General features: G+C 33.1%; 1 protein-coding gene across 1 annotated transcript; it reads left to right on the forward strand.

Annotated features, from left to right (window-relative positions):
- Positions 1-7,758: 7,758 nt before the first annotated feature.
- Positions 7,759-10,215, forward strand: LOC106318553 (transmembrane protein 245). The gene is made up of 2 exons (XM_013756576.1): positions 7,759-9,755; positions 9,831-10,215. The coding sequence occupies exons 1-2, from the start codon at positions 7,908-7,910 to the stop codon at positions 9,924-9,926; spliced, it is 1,944 nt and encodes a 647-aa protein (XP_013612030.1). The 5' UTR covers positions 7,759-7,907; the 3' UTR covers positions 9,927-10,215.
- The last annotated feature ends 4,144 nt before the right edge of the window (positions 10,216-14,359 follow it).

Consider the following 14,359-nt stretch of genomic DNA (forward strand, 5'->3'; position numbering starts at 1 on the left):
GGGTTTAGGATTTAGAGTTGGGGTTTAGAGTTGATGATTTAGGGTTTAAAGTTGATGTTTTAAGTGTAGATTTAGAGTTTAGAGTTTACGTTTAGGGTTTAGAGTTGATGTTTTAGGGTTTAGATCTGAAGGTTTAGGGTTTAGGGTTTAGGGTTTATAGTTGATGTTTCGGAGTTTATAGTTTAGAGTTAATGTTTCTTGGTTTAGGGTTTAGAGTTGATGATTTAGGGTTTAGAGTATGTTTTAAGTTTAAATTAGTTAAGCATATGTTTTTTTTTTTCTCAAAATTAATCAAATGGTTATAAATGTTTTTTATCCTTCGTAAAAGATGAGGGTAAAATTGGTTAGTGTAAACAACAAAAATGGCAGTTTGAAAATAATATTTCTGACGATTTCCCTATTGTGTTTCCGGTTAGCGGATAAGACTTCGCTTTGGCGATTTTTGATGTGTTTCTTTTCAACCAAAACATAGTTTTTCTTTATGATTTTCCTTTTATCTTTGTTTCTATGGTTGAGTTTTAATATTTTGTGTTGGCCTTTCGCGATCTTCGTATTTATCCCGTCGGTTTTTGATTGAAACCGTGTTAATCGTTTCAACTGAACACCCTGCTACGGGAGTCAGTCTTTACCCTCTATTTAGCCATATATCGGCACTTAAGGTAAAGCATCTCAGTCAAAGGATGATTGAGTTTTTATGGGTCTCTTAGGTCTTTATGAAGATGATTTAGTAGAGCTGGCGTTTGATAACGGTCCAACAAAAAATCTTACTTCAATTGACTGGAGCTTCCCCTTGGTTTAATCAACGATGAATCATGGCTTCTTCAATCAATTAATCGAGGTTAGAATGAAAGGTCTTTGGCATCAATGTTTTAAACAAGATAGACGAAATAGAGAGTTCCGAGCAAATCTCCAGGAGTCTTACGGTGAAAAAACAGAGTAAAGGCCAAAACTGCCGTTATTTTACTTTGTTCTAAATTCAGGGAGAAGCCTCAGCGGAGCAAAGGAATCCGATCGACTCAGGGAGTTTCCGCCTTTCCGGTGGTGAAGCTCCGAAGCGGTGGCCGCAACATCTGTAGATGCATGTTGGACACATGTTCCCTAGAAAATGCAGTGATGGGGGCGTGGCTTCTGAAACTTCTCGTTTTCTCTTTTTAAATGGGTACTATATTTGGTCTGAAGGGAACTCCCGCCTACATCGTCGGACCTTCAAACCGCCGGACTCAATTTCGAAACAGATTGAAGCCACAATCCGATCAAAAATCTCTGCCTTCCGTGACCAATCTCTGGCGACTATCATCCTCTCTCTTTGCTGTGTAGAACGCATAATTCAACTATCGGTCTCTTCAATTGCTTTGGGTTGGGCTTCATTACTCTAGTTGGTTCTCTTTTATGTGTCATCATATCATATATTACTAACAGTTATTTTTGGGTTCACCAACCAATTTCATTATTTCAAATTCGATATCTTTTAAAAAAGGAAACAAAATATTATCATTTTATATTATACTTTTAAAATAAAAAGTAAAAAGAAAAACTAGTTACAGAAAAAAAATTAAAAAAAATAATTTTAACGTCGTGAGCAAAACGCTAAACCCTAAATCCTAATCTCTAAACCCTAAATCCTAAACCCTAAACCCTTGGGTAAACCCTAAACTTTTGGGTAAACTCTAAACCTTTGGGTAAACCCTAAACTCTTGGATAAATCGTAAACTCTAAATAAAAACACTAAACCCTGAAACTCTAAACCCTAAAACTCTAAACCCTAAACCCTTGAGTGTTTTAGTGTTTAGTGATTTTGATTTAGAGTTTAAGATTTATTCTAGAGTTTAGGGTTTACCTAAGGTTTAGGGTTTAGGATTTAGGGTTTAAGGATTAGGATTTAAGGTTTAATGTTTTGCTGACGACGTTAAATTTTGTTTTTTTTTGTAATTACTACTGTTTTTTATTTATTTCTTTTTACCTATTAGTTTTAAAAAGATAATATAATTTGACAATATTTTGTTTTCTTTCTTAAAAGATATCAAATATGAAATAACACAATCCTATTGGTTGATGAACCTATAGGAGTGAACGCAAGAATAAGTCTATTACTAATGGGTTTTAAGCTCCATAAACATTGCCTAGCTGGGTCTGTGGCTTTTTCTTTTCTCTTTTTATTGTTTAACAGAATGCCTTTTTTCAAAACAAAAAAAAATTGTAATTCCATTCTCTGTTTGGGCTTTTAATTCCTGTAAAACCTAATACCATTATGTAACAATGCCCCATTGGGCATAGTTTAATGAAATCTCGAGTTGACAAAAAAAATTTAAACTTTGCCCATGAGTTTGAGAAAATCATAGTTATTTAGTTAGAATTTCAAGTTAAACAATTCTTTTATTTTATTAAACAATCCTAAGGTTTACGTAGCTGTGTGCATGATCAGTTACAACACAACAATTGCTAAGATCCCCAAAGATGGAAGTTCAAACTAATAAACAATAAATAATAGGTTTACATTCATATCTCAAAATCGCTTCCATTTTTATGAATTTCCCTCTTATATCTCGCATCAACAATGGCCAAAACTTCTTTTGATGATAATAAATCAATTGTAAGGAGAAATGGATCGTAAAATAAAGGGAAAAGGGAGTAATTGTTAACTATTTATTTTTCGTGACAATATACAGATAACTGTAGACCAATCAAAGATTTTAAAAGCCTGAAACTCTGAAAGGCCAAAACCAAGCCTTCCTTTTTATATGAAAGTTTATTGAAAAATTTATTACTTTTTAACATACTTTCAAGTCTCCTCTTCGCACAATGACATACTTTGAGCGCGTAGTGTACTTTTGCCTCATGATTTGTCGTAAATATCCTTCTTTCTTTTAAACTCTCGAAATCTTAAGCTAACGATTTCTAAGTCTTACCTTCTCTCTTTCTTAAAAGTTATGATTAGTTTCAACCATAAAAAAACGCTTTCAACTAAATAGATCTAAAAATCAAAATCTGAGACTTCTATTAAACACTTTTTCTTCTTTCTCTCTTTCTCCTCCAGAATTCTCTAACCCGTCAAGGATTTCATCGTCTTCCAATCGGACTCGTCGAGGAGCCGTAACCAGCGGTGGTATATAGAACTCGCTTCCTTCCCACAACCATACCAGAAACAAACTGTCGATTCTGACCCTATCCATGAACACATCCACTCTAACTTGAGCTATGGCCACAAACCATCCTAACCGTAACTTCATATGGTCGGTGACCACATGTATCCAATTTGCCAGTTACTAAAGCACTAACTTCGTATGAGAAGTTGCCTACTGCACAACAGCCCCAGTGATCTGTTTTTTTTTTCATTTGTTGCATTAGCTTAACCAAACGCTTTTAATTGCCTTGACAAAAACGTGGTCAATCACATATTATTAAAATTTGACTTTTGACCACATAATAATACTTTTTTTTTTTTTTTGCAAATGCACATAATAATACTTAACCACAGACACAACTTGGATCCTCCTGACTGTTCACGCTAACCACGCATTGCACCTAAACACAACATCCCTTATATATTAATTGAAAAACATTACATCTTCTTTTGTAGCCACATGTTATCACTATTATGATTTTTAGAATCATTAGAGAAATAGTTTGGTTCATCTAATTATATAATAAGCTATATAATAAGCTATTTATTAAACTAACTATAAAATCATTATTAATGTTCTTTAATATTTCCTTAAATAAAAGTTACGTAATTGCCTAATATGGCTAAAATATATATGACAATTAATGATTTTGAATAATAAAGATTTGATAAAAATTAATGTATCTTTTAACATATTTGTTTAATTTTAAACTATTAAAATAAATTAAATAATCATATTAATCATATAATAAAATTTAGATTTTTCTATATATGTTATATTTTGATTTTAAAAAAATGGCTATAAATTACTAAAACTGTTAAAATTCTCACATTCAAATTTTGTGATCCATGGTTTAAAATTTTTGTTATAAAAAGTTACAAATGATTACAAAATCATATAAGTAAAAGGTCAAATTAATTAATTATTAAGATTAAGATATATATATATATATATATATATAATACTTAAATATTTTAATTTCAAAATTTACTTTGAAAAATTTTCTTTGATAAAAGTTTTGAAAAATACTGACAATTTATTTTTAAATTATAAATTACTTAAACTATTAATCCCACGATGAAAATTTTGTTATCAGTAATTTAAATTTTTTGTTATAAAAGATACAAATGATCAAATATTAATATTAAAAATATACTATATATGTTAATATCATTTAAATTTAATTATATATTCTATCAAATAGAAAAATATTGTTTGGATTAATAAAATTTATTTATATGTTTGCACCAATTTAATTATATATGTAATAGTTACTGAATTTATTCAATATATATTTATTATTTTATAATATGTAAAAAACATATAATACATAAAATAATTTATATATACAATGTTCATTCCGCGCAAGAGCGCGGATCTTTAACCTAGTAAATAACTATTTACTAAAACAACATCGACAACTAGTTAACGACACAGAACAACACGAAACATCTTACATTTTCTTTAGCTACACTTGGAGTTTTTCATTGCCTTACCAAAACCTGGCCAACCACTTACCATTAAAATGTTGACTTCTGACCACATCATCATACTTAATCACAAACACAAATTTAATATTTATAACTGGTCGAGCTAACCACGCGTTGGAAATATGCTTAACAACAACTTAAATAAGGGTAATAACCTATTTACTAAAACCAACAACAACAACTAGATTTCACACAGACCAGCAAGAAACATCTTACATTTGCATTAGCTAAACCCATAGCTTTGCCAAAAACGTAGTCACCCACTTACAGTTAAAATATTAACATCTAACCACATAATCATGCTTTACCACAACCACAAATTGATTCCTCAGAATTATGTTAGTTGTACTATGTTCATTAACAGCCCTCAGATTTCTCTATTTTTGAATCAATCCAACTGCTCAGGTGAAAGCCCAGAATTCCATAAACCTGCCAAAAAGCTAAGGGAGGTGTATTGAAGTTGGGATTTTAGAGAGTTTTGGGGATGGTTTAAAATTCCATGTTATTCAACTGATGATTTTAAAAGCAAATTCCAAATCATGTGTTATTGAACATAGAACTTATGTGAAATCATCTCAAATCACTTATAATCTCATGTTATTCAATTAACAATTTATATAACCTAAATCAAATTCATTGTTATTCAAAGCTAAACAATATTTTGAAAATAAAGTAATGAATTGGATTTTTGAATACTCTGCATCCATTCTTAGTTATAAATTGTCTATATAGAAAACTCACCTTTACATATGTTATTTGAAGAGACTTCATAAGAAACATTCGGGAGACAAAACTACAGAATTATTTCAGATCCATTTTTAATCTGAGTCAAATTCTTCGTCTCTCTATAATCACTATTTTTCACTGGGTTTATCTCTCAATCTTTCTAATTGGATGAGTGATTCGTCCGCTGCTCATTGGGGTGCCATCATAATTCCTTGATCGACATACCAAACCTCTGTCTCGTCAAAGATACGTCTAATACCTCTAGCAAAGACTGAAAGAGAAAAAGATGAGGCCTTTGACACTCAAAATTACCGTAAGAGAACCTAGAGGTAGAGGGGTCAGAAGTTCTTACGAGAAGCATGTTATCCAGTTTCCTGAGAGCTGGGAAGTTAATATAAATATCTGATATTAGTCTTCAATCATTATCTACAACAATGGTACCCAAAAGCTGAGTCACTAATCCAAATAAGTGTTTTTCTTCCTCAAACAGACAACTTGAGAAAAAAAAACGAGCAACTAACATTTCCAATTCCATAATAAGCTATGCGTAATCTGTACCTCAAGTTGGTTCCATCTAGAAATGTTTGCCAAGTTAGAGTCATCTCCACAATGTGATCACTCACACAGAGAAGCCATTTCATTTCTCTTCTCCACATCTCTTTCTTCTCCGTACGCAGAGGTTCTAACCTCCATAATTGCCCGAACAAGGTAAGCTTTTTCAAGCAAAACACAAAGTCAAGCCTATGAAGATCCAAGTACCAATCCAATTGATGACTGCAGTTTTGCACCACTACAAATTTGTAACTGCAGAGCCACTAAAACGGCTGCAGTTTTACATAGTAGCTACCAAGCTCTATGGGACTTGTGAAGTATAGTGTCTGCTGCAAATTACTTTAAGCTTCTTGCTGGGATGACAATCCTTCTTATTTCCCATCCCATAGACTAATATTGAGATCCAAGCTGTCCTCTTTAAACTCATTTGTTTTCTATGTTTATTGTTTGTGTATATGTTTACGTTTATTATAAATAAGCTTAAATGATATCTATCGGCCATGTACCATATCTTTATTATCTGGGTAGAAGTAATCTTCTATCACTAGAATTACTCATGCAATGTTTATGAGATAGTGTGAATGTATGATAGCAGGACATGTATGGCAAAAAATGAATGAACTGATAAAGAGACTCGCAAGCAAATGGTACATTGACAACTTATGTGAAATCATTTCAAATCACCTAAATAACTCTGAAATTTTTAGAGAACATTTTACCAAATCACCTATAGCTTTTAATTTAATTTTCAAACTCTAACTAAAATCACTCAAATAACTTCAAAACTCACCTAAATCTCACCAAAATTAAAACACTCCGAAACTCTCTTAAATCATCAGTACAATACACCCCCCTAACTATTGTTTAAATGCCAACCAATGGTTGACAAAAGAAAACGCCAACCAATCTCATTACATTTCGAGCGAGAGCTTCTCCTTATAACAAAGGGCAATTTTGTCACATTATATCCAAGGCACAAGCCCAAAGTACACCACCAGCACAAAGTGCCTTAAAATGTTAAAGTAGAAGCTCAAAGTATGTCAACATGCTAAGCTCTCAAGTTTATTTGGAGTATAAGGCTAATGATTAGGCCTGTTTTGAATTGATCCAAATCCAACATTTTGTCAGTCGACTGGGCCGGTTTACAAGCCATCTGTTTTACCGGTGAAGAAATTCCAGGATGAGGACCATCAACGAAGTCATTACATGATACTGCATGATACTTGCTACCTGTAAATACAATTATTGGGCAATTTATCGAATAGAAGATTTCAAATGTCACCAGTATCGTCTTTAATATAATTTTATATTTTTATTGGGAATTTCTTTTTCTTCTAATTGCTTTGCACTCGTGTAGAAATGAAACCATATCTTACACTACAATCACTAAAAGGAGGAACTTCGTGCAAAGATAAGAATAGAATGGTAGGCACACGTTTTGGTGTAAAAGGTGGTAAAGAATGCTTGTTTTGGGATATAGTCATATAAAATACTTCGCTTTATTACACATCAAAGAGACACGAGAACGTGTTAGATTGTGACTTGCCTTAAATATCTGGCTTTGCCGTGTCTAGTATAGCATGTTCGAATCATGTGGCATTCTGGTTGACAACTTGTGTTCAGTCAATTTAAATTTACATTCTAAAATAGTTACAAACATCGAATAAACAAATAGGTGTTACCACATTCTTATAATGTTATCTAGTTACCGATATTGTTCAATCAGGGAACTTAATAAAGTGGTCGTCTCGTCGTGGACCTCGTGGTCACAGACTACGTCGTCGGTAAGGGCACGTCCGTAATTCCGACTTACTAAAATAATTCATCTCCTTCTGTCTCCTCCACTAATAAGTAATAACCAATCATAAACATTCAATTATCATCTGGTAATTAAAAAAAAAAACAATTATCTGAAAAACATCTATCAAGCTTGAAGGCGACGCATTTTCTTATCAAAAAAAAAAAAGAAACTTCCTTTTGTAAATCGACGGAGGAGACAGAGAGATTTGATCGATTGATGGAACTGGTCCCGTACGACTCGGAGACGACGAAATCATCCATCCCGGAAAACCTCGCCTGGCAAGACATGTTCCGCTCCGCCTCAACGCGTAAACCTCAAGACCCTTCTCCTCCTCCGTCTTATCCGCCGCGAAACCCTTCCGCCGCCGATGGAGGAGGATCCGGGAACCCGTCGCTATCCTCCGTCGATTCCCAGGCCCGTCTCGCAATCTACATAGCCATGGCCCACGCCGGCCTCGCCTTGGCCATCTTCGTCCTCTACTTCGTGGGAAAACTCCTGCAGGAGTATCTCCGACCGATCCAGTGGGCGATCCTCTGTTCGATTCCGCTGAGAGGCATCCAAGAGACCCTCGTCGATTTCTGGAGCGAGCCCTTGAAGCTAGGGCTAACCGAAGTCATCCTCGCTGTCCCCGTCTGGGTCTTCAACGTCTTCATCGGATCCCTCGTGGACATTAAAAACGTGTGCTTTAGGGTTTTCCTCAGGAGATCGAAACCCAAGAGGAAGAGAACCGGTGGGTTCTCGAGGTTGGTTAAATGGTTAGTCTCCTTCGGTGTGTTCGTCATTGCTTATGAGAGGATTGGTGCTATTGGCTCTCTTGTGATCCTCTCGTTAGGGTTTCTCTTTAGCTCCAAGAATGTGGACTCCACGCTCTCTGCTGTGTCTTCCCTGAGGAGTAACAGTTTCAGGAGAAGTCATTTCACTGCCTATTTCACCAGAGGGATCATGACGAGGCTGAACACGATCGTCGCTATTGGTTTGATTGTGTTGATGATTCTTGGCTCCTTGACTGGTGTCATCTTCTTCTCTTATAAGATCGGCGTTGAAGGGAAAGACGCTGTTTACTCTCTCAAGTCTCACGTGGAAGAGAGCAATTACGCTGAGAAGATTGGGATCAAGCAGTGGATGGATGAGAACGATGTCCCCGGGATGGTTGATATGTACTCGACGCAGTTCTACGAGACGGTTTCTGAGCAGATTGATAGCTTGGCAATGCAGTATAACATGACGGAGTTGGTCACTGGGATTAAGCATTTCGTGATCGGGCATCCTCAGAACACGTCGACGCCGTCCACCGCGCTTATAGCTCCGTCGCCTTACACTGAGAAGCTCATGAGTTTGAGGAGTCGGGTTAAGAACCGAGAGTGGAGTCAGATATACTCGGAGGTGGATGTGATTTTCAGGGAGCTTATCATCACTAGAGAGGATTTAGTGGAGAAAGCTAAAGGCTTTGCGGTTAAAGGAATGGATGTATCGCAAAGGGTGTTCTCAAGCAGCGCTTCCGTTGTTGGGGGCGGCGCTAAGTTCGTTTTCTCTATAGGAACCTCGATCATTTCAGGAGCTGCGGAGTTTTTCAACTTTGTCTCTCAGCTAATGGTTTTCATTTGGGTTCTCTACATTCTTATCACGTCGGAATCAGGCGGTGTTACTGAGCAAGTCATGAACATGCTTCCCATCAACGCAGCTGCTAGAGTCAGGTGCGTTGAAGTCCTAGACTTGGCTATCTCTGGCGTGCTTTTAGCTACAGCGGAGATCGCGTTCTTCCAAGGATGTCTCACTTGGTTATTGTTTAGACTATACAATATACATTTCCTCTACATGTCGACCGTTCTCGCATTCATCAGCGCTCTGTTACCGATCTTCCCTTACTGGTTCGCCACGATCCCAGCGGCATTGCAGCTGGTGCTGGAAGGAAGATACATTATTGCAGTGACTTTGTCGGTGACTCATCTTGTGTTGATGGAGTATGGCGCTTCAGAGATTCAAGATGATATTCCAGGGTCTAATGCTTACCTTACTGGACTAAGCATTATTGGTGGAGTGACTCTGTTTCCTTCTGCTCTCGAGGTAACAAAATAAAAAGATGGATAAATCTTTAGGAACTTTATTGGCGCTTTTGTGATGTTTTCTTTGTTGTTGCAGGGAGCTATAATGGGACCGTTGATAACGACGGTGGTGATTGCATTAAAGGATCTGTATGCAGAGTTTGTCTTGAATGATCCGAAGAAGATCGATTAGCTGGTATTGGTTTCTTTGATAGGAGCTTCAATTGCTTCTGCCATGGCTGCTTTGTATTTGGGAGAAGAATCATGTAGATTAGTAGAGAGAGAGAGAGAAAGAGAGGGGAGTCTATATTGTTGATTGTTTGAGATTTGTTTGCTTTGGAATGTAATTTATAATGTGTAAGTAGTATGTTTCTCTGTTGTATTCTATGAGGTCTGATTCTTTGGGGGAAACCGTGTAATAGTTTTTGGTTTATACTATTTGTGTTCTCTTGAAATTGAAGTTCTACGAATAGCATATGGAATTAGAATTTGAGTCGATGGAAATGATATCATTTGATGTATAGCGAAAGACATGACTGACAGATAAGTAACGTTTTTGTTGTTGTTGGAGGTAACTTCAGACTTTTTCAAAATTTAAGAAAGTTTTAGGAATAGAAAATGTTTTTATATAATTATAAAATCGATTAAATGTTTCTGAAATTAAAAATCAACTTTCAAAATGATTCATGTTTTACAGAAAAAATTGTTTCAAAATGATTCATGTTTTCATGTTGGCAAAAATTAGTATTTTTATATTTTTATTTATATGCTCTGTTTCATGAGATATAGTATCAAACTAGGTTAAGATCCGCGCCTTGCGCGGAATCAACATTATATATATAAATTATTTTATGTATTAAATATTTTTACATATTATAAAATAATAAATATATAATAATTAAAAACAAGTAACTATTAAATATATAATTAAATTGGTGCGAATATATAAATCAATTTTATTAATCCAAAAAATATTTTTTTATATTTGATAGGGTATGCTATTAAATTTAAATGATACTGGCATAGATAATATATTTTAGTATATTTTTAATATTAATGTCTATTAAACGATGATTTCTATTCATATAGTTTTTTTGATCATTTGTATCTTTTATAGAAAAATTTAAATTACTGATAACAAAATTTTCATTGTGGGATTAATAGTTTTAGTAATTTATAGTTTTTAAAAAAAAATAAGTTGTCAATGATCGTTCAAAACTTTTATCAAAAAAATTGTTCAAAGTAAAATTTGAAACTAAAATATTGTATTTTATATGGTTTATAGTTTAATTTAAAACGATACATATATTAATCTTATTAATTAATTAAATTAGACTTTTTACTTGTATAATTTTTGTAATCATTTGTATTTTGTCATAACAAAAATTTTAAACCATGGATCATAAAATTTGAATGTGAGACTTTTAACAGTTTTAGTAATTTATAGCCGTTTGTAAAAATTCAAAATATAACATATACATAAAAATCTAAATTTTTATTATATGGTTATTGTGGTTGTTTAATTTATTTAATAGTTTAAACTAAAACAAATATGATAGAAGATACACTATTTTTTATCAAATCTTTATTATTCAAAATCATTAATTCTTATATATATACTTTAGCCACATTAGGCAATTCCATAAATTTTATTTAAGGAAATAATAAAGTACATTAATGATGAATTTATTGTTAGTTTAATAAAAAGCTTATTATATAATTAGATGGACCAACATATTTCTCTAATGATTCTAAAAATCATTCTAGTGATGACATGTGGGTACAAAAAAAGTTGTAATGCTTCTCAAATAATATATAGGGGATAAATTTAGATATCCTAATAAATGTACATTGACTTATGTTGACATGACCCTTTTCATTTACAATACTGCTTTTAATTTTTGGAAGAATTCTTATAAAAATCTGATAATTATTATATTAATCCAACATAATGATTAAATAAAATTAATTAAGTTAATAAATTATGGATTTACCTTTTTTAAAAATTATTGATGTCATTTATTGGATTTTTAAATTGTAATTTTTGAAGCTGATGTGGTACTGAAATATAAATACTCTAGAAGTTAATGAATTCTCGATTAAATTTTCCAAGCCTAGGCTAATATACAACAATAACAAATAGAGTTATCCGTGTCTATATGTGTTTTTTTTTTAAAAAATTGATGATATTCTAACAATGAATCTCTCTTTTTTTCTCGTCTATTTATAATTGTTGTGATTTTCTAGTTGTGATTTGTTAATTCTCATAATGTCCTATATAAAAGAATAAAGTTGCAATGGTTGATAACCAAACATTGCAACGCTTAGCTAAAAGTTTCAATGTATAACACCAAAAGTTGCAACAGTTTATCACTAAAGACTAAAATCACCAACAATGGTAATGATTCATCACCAAATATTGTAATGGTTCATCACTAAAAATTGCAATCACCAACACTCATAATGCTTCATTTAAGCAGTTGTAACTATTCACCAAACAATTAAAATGATCACTTAATTGGTGCAAAAACTCACTACAATCTGTAACAGTCCACTCCCATTTAAGTGTAATTAAACTCATGTATAAAAAAAATTTTAGACTATCCAATTCTTATGATGAAAAGCCACACTTGTACATTTGACAACTTCTTTCAAACCCATGAAATGCTTGAATCTATACATCTACATTTATGACAACTTCTTTTAAATTAATATGTAATTTTCAAGATAAAATGACACATTGTTAAGTTGAGAAGATACCTACTTATACATTTTGAAAACTAGGGACATTGCCTCCGCGCAAGCGCGAGGTTGTGGACAGAGTTTTTGTTTCATATCAATATTTGCTACGGTTATTGTAGTTGTGAATTTTGCGTTTTGAGTTGTTTTTCAAGTTTTTTATTGTTATAGGGTTAGAGTTGTGATGATGAATTGTGTATGCATTGTTCTCCACTTATGAAGTACTAAACTGTGTCAGTAATGTGATTGATATAGTTCGTGGTGTTGTTTGTTGTGTCAGTGAGACTTATTGTTTGTTTGTCTTTTTAATTTGTTTCTTGTACTATTAAGAGTACATAAATTATATTAAAGTTGTTGAGAGTCCCTTTTGTTTCTGGATATTTTTTTCTCCAGTTTAGTTGTGTAAGTTTTGTGTATTAAGTAATAATTTTTATTATTCTATGTTTGTTATATGTTTCTTTTTTATTTTTAAACATGTTGCTCTTACCGGACCTTAAAACAAATACATGAAGACTTATAGAAATAACTATAAAATGAGTGACAATTCTGAGTATTTAGGCCTTAATGAGTTTTTAACGAATTTATGTATTTCTCATAAGAAGACAATAACATTGACCTGTTGACATTGGGCATGTAAGCTGTTTTTATAAGACAAGAGGAGTGAGCAGGTGGAGATGTTGTTGCCGCCTTTGTGTCTGTCGGGATTTTATCTTTTATCTTCTGGTTTGGTTATGTTTGTTTCTCTTTTATTTGATGGGTAATATGTAAACAAAAATCATTGTTAGTTGTACTTATCAGAGTTCGTAATTTACTCTGCTTTTTTTGTTTAGGTAATTTCACTGATCTTGGTTGTCGTCTTCGTTTTCTTCGTTGCCAAAGTAAGTTTGTAAATTGTTAAATAGTTGGCCGTGTAGTTTGTATTTGTTTAGCTAACTCGATGTATGTGTCGTTAAGTTTTAGTTGAGGTGATTGATTTGGTATATTTGTTTTGAAGTTTATTTCTAAGATTAGACAAAAAGGAGAGGTGATAATTAATGATTCGTCTTTTTTGGAATTCTAGTTTTTGATGTTTTGATTGTTTGGGTTGTTGTGGTTTCTTTTAAGCGGAATCAGGAGTTCTAGGTTTGTGTTCGCAATCACTTGGAAATTGTCGAACAATCTAATTATGACTGGAGATTGATCTTAGGAGCATCCGTGATGACTTCATCAATAATAGTTGGTGAGATGAAATGAATGATGAATGAATGATCAGTTATCTTGTACATGCTTGAGCACCTATCAACCTCAAAACGATCGATTTACACAATGGAACCGGCTTTCAAAGATGGCATGTAATGATTAGCACGTCCGGCGGAAATAAACTCATGAATCACAGAATCTGCAAATAATATTATTCAACAAAGAATCATGAAATCAATTAAAAACAATCTATATTATTTTCCTTCCCTAGGCCCGGCCCACAGAGAAAGCCGAAGAAGTAAGAGTTTCCGACCTTCATAAATATATATTAGTTTCGGCCATCAATGTACAAAGTATCCTTTAGTTTAATGGTATAAATGTTGGTGTTTATATCTCAATAACCCGGGATCGAGCCATGGACTTGACACTTTTTCACACTTTTTCACACTTTTTAAAAGTGGGACCCACAAAATGCTGACGTGACACGCTGAGGAGAAAGCAAAAACTCAATCATTATAATATAGATTTATTTTAAACCAATGCAACTCTTAAAACACACAATTTTAGAATGAAAAGTTACATGTTAATCATTTTGACAACTAATTTGAAACTAATGTAATTGTACGATGAAAAGACACATTATTAAAATAAAAAAATATATACCTCTACATTTTGATAACTTATTTTAAACTTATGCAATTTTTAAAG

The sequence above is a fragment of the Brassica oleracea genome, chromosome C9, assembly GCF_000695525.1.
Source record: "Brassica oleracea var. oleracea cultivar TO1000 chromosome C9, BOL, whole genome shotgun sequence".
Lineage (NCBI taxonomy): Eukaryota > Viridiplantae > Streptophyta > Magnoliopsida > Brassicales > Brassicaceae > Brassica > Brassica oleracea.